Source organism: Phyllobates terribilis, unplaced genomic scaffold (assembly GCF_046119375.1).
Source record: "Phyllobates terribilis strain yellow unplaced genomic scaffold, ASM4611937v1 Scaffold_7__3_contigs__length_470593459, whole genome shotgun sequence".
Lineage (NCBI taxonomy): Eukaryota > Metazoa > Chordata > Amphibia > Anura > Dendrobatidae > Phyllobates > Phyllobates terribilis.
In genome coordinates, this window is record NW_027362767.1 from 51,277,610 (window position 1) to 51,293,309 (window position 15,700).

The window sequence follows — 15,700 nt, forward strand, 5'->3', positions numbered from 1 at the left end:
TGAAATATACCTTGATAAATCGTTTAAAGGGGTAAGTTAAGGCATACTTTTAAGATGTACATTAAAGGGTTATACCCCATCCTAGCCAATGGATGGAGAATAAAGTTGTTTTTTTGGGAATAACTTGCGGATTGCTGTGGATCTGACTGCTGGGGCACCTAGATCCTGAGATTGTGGCTCTACAGCACAGTCTTTAATATGGTGCTCGACCTCCGCTCCATTAATTGTCAAATAAAACAGAGTATAGTGATACACTATATCTGTCAGCCCCATATACAATGAATGGAGCGGATGATGAGCAACGCGCACCTACACCCCAATTAAAACGGTGCAGAGCCCTAATCTCAAGATTGCTAGGTGTCCCAGCAATCAGACACCCATTGATCAGCAAGCTATTTCCTAGCCTATGGAAAATGCACATACTAAACTGACCACAGTATGTCAATTTATATTATGGCTTTAACTGTGGATTTCACCCTTCGCAATGCAAAACTGCAGAAAAAGCTGCAGATCACATAGTATTACATGCAGATTGGATGCCAATGTCACACTATGCATTCACTATAAAAACCTGCAGAAAGAATTGACATTTTCAGGATTTGAGTCGGCATTCCAGGCCAATTTCCTATGCGTGACTGACCATGGTTGTGCGCCGAACACTGTCTATCCATAATGATAGTATAATGTCCAAAGCATAAAACGTGACCATTAGCTAGAGTAGCCACCTTCACTGGGTGCAAGTCCAGAGCCATCCACAGTCGCTCTAGAGAATATTTATACTGGGAAACGCCACTTGTCGCTCAAGTCTTCCTAAATTCCAATGCACGTCACAACCCAACAAGAAGAGTGAAACGCCACTCCCAGTTAACCCCTAACTATAATGATCTCAAATTAATACATATATTGGGTTGTCAAGCTACAATCCGGCTGTCAAGACTCGTGCCAAAAATACATTTACACTTCTTCTTGGAGCCGGCGCTATCACGTTGCATGTGCATACATGTAGCACTGCAAGCAAAGAACTACCTGTCAAGACTCAATTCCCTTTGCAATGCAGTTCTACGAGGAGGACAAGCCGGGACGAGGAGGACAAGCCGGGACGTGCCATGGAATGATTTGTTTACAGAAGTTCTGTCAATTGTCAGTGGCGGGTCCAACGCCCAAGAGCGCTGCGATTGTCTGGGGAGGAGATGCTTCACCTGCTATTCCAGAACAACGCCAGGGAGCGGCATCGTCTGATGGGAACATGGTATTAAACAACAATGCAAAGGAATGCAACAAGGGCTCACACGTCAAGTCACAGTCCTCTATGGATATGGAAGCAACAACTACAAATAATAATAGAAGAAAAGCTGGAAAAAAAATGCACAGAATGGAAGTCACTTAGAGGAAGCGAGGAGAACAATGAATCAGCGGGGAAGCCTTTGAGGACGGATTGAGTCCAAACTGAGCGAGAAGAGTCTACAGAGACACACACCGGCTACATATGGCGGCAGGACGGAAGAAGCTTTGACTTAAAAACGTGGAAAAAAAAAAAAAAAAGAAAAAAAAGAGCATGAGGAGGAGGAACGCAGAAGGCAAAACTAAGAATCTTAAGGGACGATTCATAAAGGGTGAAAATCCCAACAGCTTCCCAAAAAGTTTGCAAGCAAGAAGATTAGTAAAGAACGGATGTTATTTTCCGGTGTTCACACATGTACTCGTGGAATATTTGTGATTTTTACAGATGTCGCCCTTGAAAAGCTATTTGTGACGTAGAATGAACCGTCCTATCTGCGGGAAGCAGGTGATGGAGGAGCGGAGTATATAGTTATAAATCTTTGTGGGACCTAATGACAGAGTTCCCTGCTAACTGCAGGCTCAAGAGTCAAGGGGGCGGAGTCATTTAATGATGAGGGAAACCACCCCTTGGACTCCTAAATCCAAAGCAGGGATTTAAATAATTAAAGCGACAAAAGAAAAAAGGGAAGTGGCATTGTCAGCCATCAATAACAATCCTACACAAGTAACATAAATCCAGATCTAAGATTAGGCTCAGATGTATCATAAAGGAATTACTGATAATACGGCCAGTCCTTATTCACCAGCTCCAAAGCATTATTGTTTGCCATGCACAGACATAAAGGAGTTACTGATGGACTATAGTACGGTGCCACTAGGTTCTGGATCAAACGCCGTTTCAGTTGATCCGTGGGGGTTCTGGCTCTTGGCCCCCAATTCTCTCATACTGATGACTAATCCTACAATTAGGACATCAATAGGCCAGTCACAGATGACGCCTTTCAATGGGTTGTCCACTACTGGACCAGCCCTTAAACAGCTCCACTGTCCATCATAATATATATAAACTGCACCCCTACCTCCCGGACCGGCACCGTTGTTCCAACTGCAGTGCTGTGTCCCCCAGCGGCCACGTGACTGTTACGGGACTGCCACCGTTTTTGGAAAATATGTATAGGGAGTCTGCCTATTCTTCCCCAATAGATGATGTTGGGGAAGATAAGAATTGGGTGCAGAAGAAGATAATTTGATTAAATGATTCTTTTGATCTGCAGATAGTCAAGTTGCTGCCAAATGAGTCTGGCAGCAGCCCACTCCACTTTCCCTATAGAGAACAGACGCTCGGCTGCGAATAGGGGGGAGTCAGGAGTTTGGTCGTCAGTTATCTAAGCTATATGGACACTATTTGCATGCAGTAAATTTTGGTTTAAACTGCATTTAAATGGCAAAATAGTGAGGAAGCATAACCCTGTCCACTAACGGCCCAATTCATTATTGCATTGGCATTTAATTTTTTTTTTCTAATTTGTGGTGTTTTTCATTTTCATATTATTCTTCCTTTAATTTACGCCTTACTATCTTGTATGCGCGTTCCTTTATTTTTTATTTTTTCTTACATTAGCCCCTTTGGACATGATTTGGCGTTTCCAGACGTTTTAGGCAACTTTTTAAAAATCTGTCAAATTTTGGATTAAATTTTTCTCCAGTCCCCCTTTACAGTGATATTATTCACTCCTGAAAATGTTGCACAATTCTGGCAACAATTTGCCAGAATGTGTGACGTTTTATGTTAAAAATGACCATAAAAAAAAAAAAAAAAAAAAAAAAAAAAAGACGCATTTTTGATTTTGTGCAAAATTCATGAACGACTAACACTATTTAAGAATTTGGACCAAAAACCAAACTAAGAAACAAGACCACAAGACAAAAAAGAAAAGTGGTTTTAAAAAAATTAAACATGAACCTCACAAATGATGAATTGGGCTTTATATTCTGCCCTATATTTAGTGCATTTATTACCAGACAGAAACCAAAAGAGCATAAAAAAAATAGCAGAGCAAACTATGAAACCACATCCTGTTAATTCCAGCACATAAAAACGCAAAAAAAAAAAAGTGTAATGCATATTGGGTGTTTTATGCCACTGTACGGACATCAGGATTGGGTTAATAAAACTCCAACTAAGCTCAACATCTGAATTTTAGGTCCAGAGGTTGGAAGCAGCAGCAATAATCTGGGATAATGAGGATGTCATCCAGATTATGAAGCCTCTGGGCTACAGAGATTCCCTGTCACTCTTCCAGCCGGCGGCTGTGGATGAGGTCACCCTGTGATGTACGCCGGTTACATGAAACCACACTGACCTCAGAGCGATACCAGCGTACCTACAGTCCACAATGACACATCCGCATTACCAGGGATCCTCCCTGTATAGAGTTACACTCACGTCCTGGAGAACAAGAGCTGGTTACATCAGTGACAGGGAGACGGCACACCGCTCAGGACTTGTGTGATCGGAAAACCTCACCTGTCACCTGGGGACGTGTACACTGCCTGGCATTGTACCTGCAACATAGTCGAGACTGGGAATGGCAAATAACACGACGGAACGTAATAAGACACAGGTATTGTCAGCACGCAGGACACCTTTTATCATGTCTGATCACCTGCAAAATCACCTACTGCAGCGGAGCGTTCCTAATCCGATGCACAGTCAATACAATGCTGTATAAACAACGTAAACCCAACATAAGACATCATTTACATTTATGGCTTATCAATAACATGCCATGAATGTATGAAGATGCAGGTCATATTCACTTTCAAGGACGATCCGGAGCACATTTGCCTGTGCTGCAAATCAGCAAATCCTCAGCTATGAGAAGATTCAGGTCAAAACTAGTGTTGAGTGATACCTTCCGAAATCAGGAAATATCGGATCGGATTGGATCGGACCGATACCCAAAAAGTATCGGATATCGCCGATTCCGATACCGGAAACCAATGCAAGTCAATGGGACACAAATATCGGAATGAAAATAAACCCTTTCTTTCCTTGTAGGTTAATTCTACATGAAGGAAAACAACTAACAATAATGTAGAATGTATTGGGGGAGGTGGTTGCCCAAATCGATGGCAACAGTGCTCACAGTGAAACATGAAAAGCCGGCAATTCAGCAGCGGCATACACCGGTACCCGACAATTTAGAACAGACAGAATAGAGTATCACACATAGATTAGATAGATAGAAACATGTCAGTCACATATATAAGAAGTACAGTGATAGTGTTGATTACTGTACTTGTCATTTAGTGTTAAAATAAAGGATTTATAAAAAACAAAAAAAATTGGCGTGGGGTTCCCCGTAATTTTAGTCTCTAGCGGAGGTTAAGCAGACGGCTGGGGCAGATGTTCGAAGCCTGGGAAGGGGGTAATACCCACGGAGCTTCCCAGGCTACTAATATCAGCTCCCAGCTGAATACCTAGCCTTTACCAGCTATTAAAATGGGGGACCCCCCCCAAAAAATGACGTGGGGTTCCCCCTATTTTAATAGCTAGCAAAGGCTAGGCAGACAGCTAGGGGCTGATATTAATAGCCCAGGAAGGGAGCCATGAATATTGGCCCCCTCCCAGGCTAGAAACACCAGCCGTCAGCCGCCCCAGAAATGGCGCATCCATAGGATGCTGGCACTTAGCCTTGCTCTTCCACGCTGCCCTGGTGCGGTGGCAGGGGGTAATAGGGCTGGGGTTCATGTCAGCGCCAGCTGCCATGAAGCCCAGGTTAGTAATGATGGGCATCTATAAGACACCCCCATTACTAACCTACAAAGTGTTAAAAAGAAAAAACACACACTACACCCAGAAAAAAATAATTTATTTGAAATAAACCACACCATTTTATTTAATTCTTAGTTTACTAAAAAAAAAATAGTTACCTGTCCACGTTCCTGCGCTGATCTCCCATGCACAGCTGTCACATCTGGAGATGGTGACAGCTGTGCATGGCTGCTGTAAGCTCACGCTGCCGGGAACACGTCCGCTCCCGGCAGCGGGAGCCACTGACTGAGGTCACCGGAGTGCATTCAGGCAGCGCAGCTCCGGAGACCTCCTTTATGGCACTGATGTACCGTGGGAATTTCTCACGATACAGCAGGGCCGTAAAGGAGCTCACCGGAGCAGCGCTGCCTGAACTCCGGCGAACCCGCTTATGCAGTGACGGGGCTGCTTTACGGCCCCAACATTCTAGCGGCGGCAGCGGTTCAGAGCGGTCACATTCTATGTGGCTGCTCTGAACTGGAGATCTTCGTGGGACACTCGTGGACTACTACGGAGGGGTAAGGATAAGGTTGTGGTTTATTATTTTATATTTTATTACAGGAGATCGATGGCTTCGGGGAATTAGGTGTCTAGGTGAGTATAGGTGTAGTTTTTTATTTTTTACTTTATTTTAGGTGGCGATCGGCGGGGACAGGTAATGTATGAACTAATTTATTGTAGGCAACCACTGGCCACCAATGACATGTATTTAAAATTTATTGGGGACACAGTAGGGCAATTTAAATAGCAGGATCAGGCTGATGGGAACTACTGCTCCCATCGAGCTGATCCTGCTGGCACGAGTGGACGGGGGACAGACATAGGCCGATGGGAGTAGTAGTGTCACATCGGCCTATGTCTGCCTGCACGCACACACCAATCATGACGGGCTGATGGTCTGGGAGGTGAGGCTGACCTGTGTGGCCGTGGGAAAGTTCATGTGAGTTCATGCAATGCAGTCAAGCATGAACTCATATGAACCCTCTGAGGGCACCGTGGCTACTTCAAATGAACAGCTGATCAGCATCACCTGATACCTCAGCTGTTCATTTGAAATAACCGGCGGGAAAGCGCAGCACAGAACGGGAAAGCCGGCGGTGAAGTCTTTTCACTGCCGGCTTCCCCGCCCGGGTCCTTCGCTCCCCGCTCCTTGGTGCAAGCGAGTATGGGGCTGAGTGATTGTTTAAAAGCCGGCGGGCGGTAAAAAGCCGCTGGCTTTTAAACAATCAGGAGAATTCTCCCACGCTGGGATGGCATTCTGATGACAGGCTGGATCGCAGCTGAGCGCTGCCATCCAACTTGTCATCCTTCAGAGACACTGCAGAGTGCAGGCATTATGGGAACTTCCGATTCCGGTATCAGATATTGTAAAAATATCGGAACTCAGTATCGGAACTCCGATACCGCGAATATTGGCCGATACCCAATATTACAGTATCGGAACGCTCAACACTAACGGATGTAAACACGTAGGCTTCTATTTAGTGGATTTCAACACACGGTAAATAAAGTGTACATAATGATTTATCAATATTCAAAAATTAAAAGGGATAATCCAATACAGGGCCCAGCAGACAGTTACAAAACAACACATGTCTAAAACAATTTTGGTTCTCAAGTCCTCTGACAGTTCTCTTCTCCTCTTTCTGTTCTCCATACTTAGTGTGGCGCGCACAGACACAAAATGCAAATATTGTGTCAACTTCTCCCCTTTTTATATGATTTCAAGTGCGATTTTCATATTGCCCACTCCTGTTACTTGTCACAGGGGAGTTTTAACGAGCATCACATGCTTGAAACAAAGTTGTTTACCCACAATTTTGTCCGGCCCATTTTTGGGGTTTTGTGTGAAATTATGTCCAATTTTCCCCCTTTCTTTCTTTTTGTTTTGTTCCAATACATACAAAAGGAAATAAACATGTGAATAACAAAATGTGTAATTGCAATAATTTTCTAGGAGAAATACTTAATTTTCTGGAACAATTTCAAGGGTGCCAACACTTTCGGCCAAGACTGTACACTGTATTGCATTGTTGCACTGCATGCTACTCCACTGTAGCAAAAACAACATCTCCAGCTGTGAAATGTAACATGATTCATAGAGACACTGATCCAGCAGGAGGGACCAGGAGTTGTGGACTCAGAGCTGGTAGCAGAAATCTGAAGCTGAACCGGATGTGAATGGCGTCTTAAGCATAAAGATATAATACACATAAGCGCCATTTAAAACACAACTTTAGTACATAAAAATATCTCGGCTTTCAATCTCGGTTTTGTTTTGGAGGGAGGTGGGGGGTTGTTCTTTTGCTCTTCCTGTTGGTTTACAAACCCACTGATGCGAACTCTTCACACACCTCCATCTACTCATGTGGGAATACATCTGCTTTCACTGCACCCACTCAAATAACAGTGGTCTACTGTAGAGAGCAGTGAGGAATCGATACTGGTTTAATTTCATTTTACTTGATCTATGCAAATAAGCAGATAAAAAGCACCATAGACATTACACATATCAGATCAGAAATGTGCAGCAGGTTCAAGCCTAGGGTCATCACTGCTGGGCCCGGAGGGCAACCAGGGAACTTACTCGAAAATGACCGTATTATGCAATGAACTGTATCTTGTACACCAATGATATAAAACCTCAGACTGCAAACTGGTTACGCGCTAAAAGGGAAAGTCTAATAAAAAACAATAGGTGTTTTAATCTTTTTTTCATTTCATATCACTAGGAGAAAAATAAAACTGAAATCTTGCAATTTTTACAGTTATATCATTATTACAGCCAGGATTACAATGACTGATAACATCTCTATATACAGTAGATAGCACAAGATCCAGCATTCACAATGGGTGATATCACAGCTCACCTCCTCCTCATCCTGTACAATGACTGATAACACCTCTATATGCAGTAGATAATACAGGATCCACCATTCACAATAGGTGATGTCACAGCTCAACTCCTCCTGTACAAGGACTGATAACACAGGATCCACCATTCACAATAGGTGATGTCACAGCTCACCTTCCCCCTCCTCCTGTACAATGACTGATAACACCTCTATATACAGTAGAGAGCACAAGATCCATCATTCACAATAGGTGATGTCACAGCTCACCTCCTCCTCCTGTACACGGACCTTAGCGCTGATTAGAGAATGCTCAGATAACACTTCCTTAGAAAAAAAAAATAGGGTCTGGATCAGTTTATTGCTGCCCATGTCCATTTGCCCAACAGGAAGGAGTCTATGCCCAGTTGTCAGTGTGAAAATGGCAAGATTTTTTTTAAATTCTAATAGATATATTGAAATGGAAAAAAAGATAACTAAACAAGGAAAAAAAAAACAGGTCATTTTTCTGCTAACATATTTATTTTTTCTAAAGGAAAAGTAATCTGACAAACTGCGGTTCAGAGTTTTCTAACATCCGGTGACCGTTTGGCTGTGTGCACACACTGCAGATTTGGTGCGTTTTTGCCATGCAGATTTGCTAGAAAAACCTGATGCCAGCAAAGTGAGAAACCTGAAGCGTCAAGCACACATATTTTTCACTTTCAGATTTGGTGCAGAAAATAATCTGCAGCATGTCAATTCTCTGGCCGTTTTTGCCTGCATAATTCACTCATTGAATGCACTGAACAAATGCAATGTTTGTGAGGCTTCGTTTTCCTGCCAAGAGATGCAGAAGAGGTGCAGAAATTTCTGCACACAAAAAATACTCAACGTGTGAACATACCCTTATTCCCCAGGAACCAACTTACTGGCAAAAAAAGTGGCGCAGAGATGAGCAGGGTTTGCCAGAGCAACACTGCGTTCTAGGCATGAAGAAGTATATGTCTATAGGTCAACATATATGGCATTTGGAGAGGGGCTGTCTTAGGCCACAGCCCCACTATCAGTATCCGGTCAGTATTTTTTCTCAGGAGTGGGAGCCAAAACCAGGTGAGGAACAATCAGAGAAAAGGTATAATAGAAACAAGTCCCCAATTCTGCAGTTATCACCCACTCCTGGTTTTGGCTCCCACCCCTGAGAAAAACTACTGACCGAATACTGAACAAATACTGATAGTGGGGACGTGACCTTAGTGAAACGAGCAACTAAACTTTGGTAACCTTGGAAAATTCTTTTACAGTTTTCTTTCCCTCCCCCTCCCCCCATGTCTAAGCTCCCAGCATCCTATCCACCTCCCAATAGGAGCAGTCGCATGGACAAGATACAGCAAAGGCCACATGGGGTCTAGCTGCAAAACCGGTTATGTATTTATCCAGGTATTTGTGCTGCAGCCTATTTATACTTGGCTCATTGAACATCTTGTACAGGATCTCTGCATCCAATCGTATGGAAAAATCAGACAGTGATGTATTTTGGCCTTTGCAGCTTGCTCCATTGTAATCACAGACTTTCATTACAACAGACTCTGGCCGGCAGCCACCCAAGACACAATAGTCATGTGAGAAGGTTTCGACTGTCTATTCACGGCACCTGTCGGGTTTGTGGTTTTCGGATATTAATTATTACTCAATTACCTAAACAGAAATCAATGTCATACTAATACTTCACCTCTCTCATGTGCCTGTATGGGCAAAATCACCAATGACTTACAGTTGAAACCAGAAATTGACATACACTATATAAAAAGACACATATGCATGTTTTTCTCAATATCTGACAAAAAATCAGAATAAACCTTTCATGTTTTAGGTCAATTAGGATTACCATCATGTTTGTACAGATGAACGAGGCACCTTCAGGTATCTTGATATTGTACCCAAGGATGAGCCAGACTTGTGCAAGGCCACAATTCTCTTCCTGATATCTTGGCTGATTTCTTTAGACTTTCCCATAATGCTAACCAAAGGAGTGTGTTTCAGGTGTGCATTAAAATACATCCACAGGTGTCTCTTTAATTAACTCAGAAGTTAGCAAAAAAAACGATCAGAAGCTTCCAAACACATGACATCATCATACGGGCAGTCCAGAATTGTTTAAAGGCATAGTAATCTTAATGTATGTAAACGTTTGACTTTGCAGTAAGTAATAAAAATGCCTTAAAACATTCTCTCTCTCATTTTGCAATTTGGCAAATATTAAAAATTATGGTAATCCTAACTGACCTAAAACGGGAAAGGTTTATTCTGATTTCACATCAGATATTGAGAAAAACATGGATATGTGTTTTTTATTATAGTGTATGTAAACTTCTGGTTTCAACTGTACATACGGCTGATACGGCTTTAAAAAGGTCCTGTCACTTGCTGAAAAAAACTGAACTAAAAACCTTGTACAAATCCCTGAGCGCCCCCAATTCTTTTTTTCTTTTTTGCGCTGCGCCGCTCCAATGCAGAGATATTCACATCTGTTGCTTTTAGAGTGCGGTATGTGAAATCTCTGGGGCAAAAAAAAATGACAAAAGTTGGAAAATTCTGGAGACTTTTCAAAGTTTTTATGCCAGAATTCTGAAAGCTTTGATGAATTGGGCCAGTTTTTTTTTTTTAGGACAGGCAACCAATATTGGATCAGTGGAAATCTCTCAGCACCTTTTTGAAGCAACTGTGGCTCCATTGTGAGCACAGCATGGTTTACTACATTGAAGGGGCTGCAGCGCTCACACACACCCTCACGCTCACACGCACGCTCACACGCACGCTCACACGCAGTCCATTCAAACATGGATTGGTGGGGGTGCTGAGAGTCTGACCCTCACTGACCCAACATTGATGGCTAAGGATAACCAGCAATATCCTGATACCAGGAAATCCTTTAACTATGATGACTGCTGCAGAGAAACGCTCAACCAATAGGACGTCTCATTGAACAGCAGACATTTGGATCAAACACATTCACATTAAGATTTGTGACACCTCTTCCTGTACATTGTGAGAGAACTCACCAGGCTCCAGTTTAATAATCTTCACCGCAGCCAGCTCTCCCGTCTGTAGATTCCTGGCCTGGAAGCAAACACAAAAGGAACAGTTCGTTATTTTGCCTGTACAAAAAACAAAAACAAAACAAACAACATCTCTCCGTTATTACGTCTGCGAGACGGGCGTTCAGAAAAAGTGCAGCGCCAGCATCTCTCCATTATGGTGTCTGTGAGACTGCCATTCAGGAGGAGGAGTGCAGCATCTCTCCATTATGGTGTCTGTGAGATACATGCCATTCAGGAGGAGGAGTGCAGCATCTCTCCATTATGGTGTCTGTGAGACTGCCATTCAGGAGGAGGAGTGCAGCATATCTCCCTTATGGTGTCTGTGAGACTGCCATTCAGGAGGAGGAGTGCAGCATCTCTCCATTATGGTGTCTGTGAGACTGCCATTCAGGAGGAGGAGTGCAGCATCTCTCCATTATGGTGTCTGTGAGACTGCCATTCAGGAGGAGGAGTGCAGCATCTCTCCATTATGGTGACTGTGAGACTGCCATTCAGGAGGAGGAGCGCAGCATCTCTCCCTTATTGTGTCTGTGAGACTGCCATTCAGGAGGAGGAGTGCAGCATCTCTCCCTTATTGTGTCTGTGAGACTGCCATTCAGGAGGAGGAGTGCAGCATTTCTCCCTTATGGTGACTGAGACTGCCATTCAGGAGGAGGAGTGCAGCATCTCTCCCTTATGGTGTCTGTGAGACTGCCATTCAGGAGGAGGAGTGCAGCATATCTCCCTTATGGTGTCTGTGAGATACATGCCATTCAGGAGGAGGAGTGCAGCATCTCTCCATTATGGTGACTGAGACTGCCATTCAGGAGCAGGAGCGCAGCATCCCTCCATTATGGTGTCTGTGAGATACATGCCATTCAGGAGGAGGAGTGCAGCATCTCTCCATTATGGTGTCTGTGAGACTGCCATTCAGGAGGAGAAGTGCAGCATCTCTCCCTTATGGTGTCTGTGAGACTGCCATTCAGGAGGAGGAGCGCAGCATCCCTCCATTATGGTGTCTGTGAGATACATGCCATTCAGGAGGAGGAGTGCAGCATCTCTCCATTATGGTGTCTGTGAGACTGCCATTCAGGAGGAGGAGCGCAGCATCTCTCCATTATGGTGTCTGTGAGACTGCCATTCAGGAGGAGGAGCGCAGCATCTCTCCATTATGGTGTCTGTGAGACTGCCATTCAGGAGGAGGAGCGCAGCATCTCTCCCTTATGGTGTATGTGAGACTGCCATTCAGGAGCAGGAGCGCAGCATCTCTCCATTATGGTGTCTGTGAGATACATGCCATTCAGGAGGAGGAGTGCAGCATCTCTCCATTATGGTGTCTGTGAGACTGCCATTCAGGAGGAGGAGCGCAGCATCTCTCCCTTATGGTGTCTGTGAGACTGCAATTCAGGAGGAGGAGCGCAGCATCTCTCCCTTATGGTGTATGTGAGACTGCCATTCAGGAGGAGGAGCGCAGCATCTCTCCCTTATGGTGTATGTGAGACTGCCATTCAGGAGGAGGAGCGCAGCATCTCTCCCTTATGGTGTCTGTGAGACTGCCATTCAGGAGGAGGAGCGCAGCATCTCTCCCTTATGGTGTATGTGAGACTGCCATTCAGGAGGAGGAGTGCAGCATCTCTCCCTTATGGTGTCTGTGAGATACATGCCATTCAGGAGGAGGAGTGCAGCATCTCTCCCTTATGGTGTATGTGAGACTGCCATTCAGGAGGAGGAGCGCAGCATCTCTCCCTTATTGTGTCTGTGAGACTGCCATTCAGGAGGAGGAGCGCAGCATCTCTCCCTTATGGTGTCTGTGAGACTGCCATTCAGGAGGAGGAGCGCAGCATCCCTCCATTATGGTGTCTGTGAGATACATGCCATTCAGGAGGAGGAGCGCAGCATCTCTCCATTATGGTGTCTGTGAGACTGCCATTCAGGAGGAGGAGTGCAGCATCTCTCCATTATGGTGACTGTGAGACTGCAATTCAGGAGGAGGAGTGCAGCATCTCTCCATTATGGTGACTGTGAGACTGCCATTCAGGAGGAGGAGTGCAGCATCTCTCCATTATTGCGTCTGTGAGACTGCCATTAAGGAGGAGGAGTGCAGCATCTCTCCATTATGGTGTCTGTGAGACTGCCATTCAGGAGGGGGAGTGCAGCATCTCTCCATTATGGTGTCTGTGAGACTGCCATTCAGGAGGAGGAGTGCAGCATCTCTCCATTATGGTGTCTGTGAGACTGCCATTCAGGAGGAGGAGTGCAGCATCTCTCCATTATGGTGTCTGTGAGACTGCCATTCAGGAGGAGGAGTGCAGCATCTCTCCATTATGGTGTCTGTGAGACTGCCATTCAGGAGGAGGAGTGCAGCATCTCTCCATTATGGTGTCTGTGAGACTGCCATTCAGGAGGAGGAGTGCAGCAGCTCTCCATTATGGTGTCTGTGAGACTGCCATTCAGGAGGAGGAGTGCAGCATCTCTCCATTATGGTGACTGTGAGACTGCCATTCAGGAGGAGAAGTGCAGCATCTCTCCCTTATGGTGTGTGAGACTGCCATTCAGGAGGAGGAGTGCAGCATCTCTCCATTATGGTGTCTGTGAGACTGCCATTCAGGAGGAGGAGTGCAGCATCTCTCCATTATTGTGTCTGTGAGACTGCCATTCAGGAGGAGGAGTGCAGCATCTCTCCATTATGGTGTCTGTGAGACTGCAATTCAGGAGGAGGAGTGCAGCATCTCTCCATTATGGTGTCTGTGAGATACATGCCATTCAGGAGGAGGAGTGCAGCATCTCTCCATTATTGCGTCTGTGAGACTGCCATTAAGGAGGAGGAGTGCAGCATCTCTCCATTATGGTGTCTGTGAGACTGCCATTCAGGAGGAGGAGTGCAGCATCTCTCCATTATGGTGTCTGTGAGACTGCCATTCAGGAGGAGGAGTGCAGCAGCTCTCCATTATGGTGTCTGTGAGACTGCCATTCAGGAGGAGGAGTGCAGCAGCTCTCCATTATGGTGTCTGTGAGACTGCCATTCAGGAGGAGGAGTGCAGCATCTCTCCATTATGGTGACTGTGAGACTGCCATTCAGGAGGAGGAGTGCAGCATCTCTCCCTTATGGTGTGTGAGACTGCCATTCAGGAGGAGGAGTGCAGCATCTCTCCATTATGGTGTCTGTGAGACTGCTATTCAGGAAGAGGAGCGCAGCATCTCTCCCTTATGGTGTCTGTGAGACTGCCATTCAGGAGGAGGAGTGCAGCATCTCTTCTTTATGGAGTCTGTGAGATACATGCCATTCAGGAGGAGGAGTGCAGCATATCTCCCTTATGGTGTCTGTGAGATACATGCCATTCAGGAGGAGGAGTGCAGCATCTCTCCATTATGGTGACTGAGACTGCCATTCAGGAGGAGAAGTGCAGCATCTCTCCATTATGGTGTCTGTGAGATACATGCCATTCAGGAGGAGGAGTGCAGCATCTCTCCATTATGGTGTCTGTGAGACTGCCATTCAGGAGCAGGAGCGCAGCATCCCTCCATTATGGTGTCTGTGAGATACATGCCATTCAGGAGGAGGAGTGCAGCATCTCTCCATTATGGTGTCTGTGAGACTGCCATTCAGGAGGAGGAGCGCAGCATCTCTCCATTATGGTGTCTGTGAGACTGCCATTCAGGAGGAGGAGTGCAGCATATCTCCCTTATGGTGTCTGTGAGATACATGCCATTCAGGAGGAGGAGTGCAGCATCTCTCCATTATGGTGACTGAGACTGCCATTCAGGAGGAGGAGCGCAGCATCTCTCCCTTATGGTGTATGTGAGACTGCCATTCAGGAGCAGGAGCGCAGCATCTCTCCATTATGGTGTCTGTGAGACTGCCATTCAGGAGGAGGAGCGCAGCATCTCTCCATTATGGTGTCTGTGAGACTGCTATTCAGGAGGAGGAGTGCAGCATCTCTCCATTATGGTGTCTGTGAGATACATGCCATTCAGGAGGAGGAGCGCAGCATCTCTCCCTTATGGTGTATGTGAGACTGCCATTCAGGAGCAGGAGCGCAGCATCTCTCCCTTATGGTGTATGTGAGACTGCCATTCAGGAGCAGGAGTGCAGCATCTCTCCATTATGGTGACTGAGACTGCCATTCAGGAGGAGGAGTGCAGCATCTCTCCATTATGGTGTCTGTGAGACTGCCATTCAGGAGGAGGAGCGCAGCATCTCTCCCTTATGGTGTCTGTGAGACTGCAATTCAGGAGGAGGAGCGCAGCATCTCTCCCTTATGGTGTATGTGAGACTGCCATTCAGGAGGAGGAGTGCAGCATCTCTCCCTTATGGTGTATGTGAGACTGCCATTCAGGAGGAGGAGCGCAGCATCTCTCCCTTATGGTGTATGTGAGACTGCCATTCAGGAGGAGGAGCGCAGCATCTCTCCCTTATGGTGTCTGTGAGACTGCCATTCAGGAGGAGGAGCGCAGCATCTCTCCCTTATGGTGTATGTGAGACTGCCATTCAGGAGGAGAAGTGCAGCATCTCTCCCTTATGGTGTCTGTGAGATACATGCCATTCAGGAGGAGGAGTGCAGCATCTCTCCATTATGGTGTCTGTGAGACTGCCATTCAGGAGGAGGAGCGCAGCATCTCTCCCTTATTGTGTCTGTGAGACTGCCATTCAGGAGGAGGAGTGCAGCATCTCTCCCTTATGGTGTGTGAGA

At 45.6% G+C, this 15,700-nt stretch overlaps 1 protein-coding gene across 1 annotated transcript in view; it reads right to left on the reverse strand.

The window, feature by feature from the left end:
* The window catches only part of MAP4K5 (mitogen-activated protein kinase kinase kinase kinase 5), a 90,441-nt gene that overhangs the window by 39,991 nt on the left and 34,750 nt on the right, over positions 1 to 15,700 (reverse strand). The window contains exon 2 of the mRNA XM_073638552.1: positions 10,992 to 11,049. Within this exon, the coding sequence (XP_073494653.1) occupies positions 10,992 to 11,049 (58 nt within the window). The remainder of the gene's footprint in view (positions 1 to 10,991; positions 11,050 to 15,700) is intronic.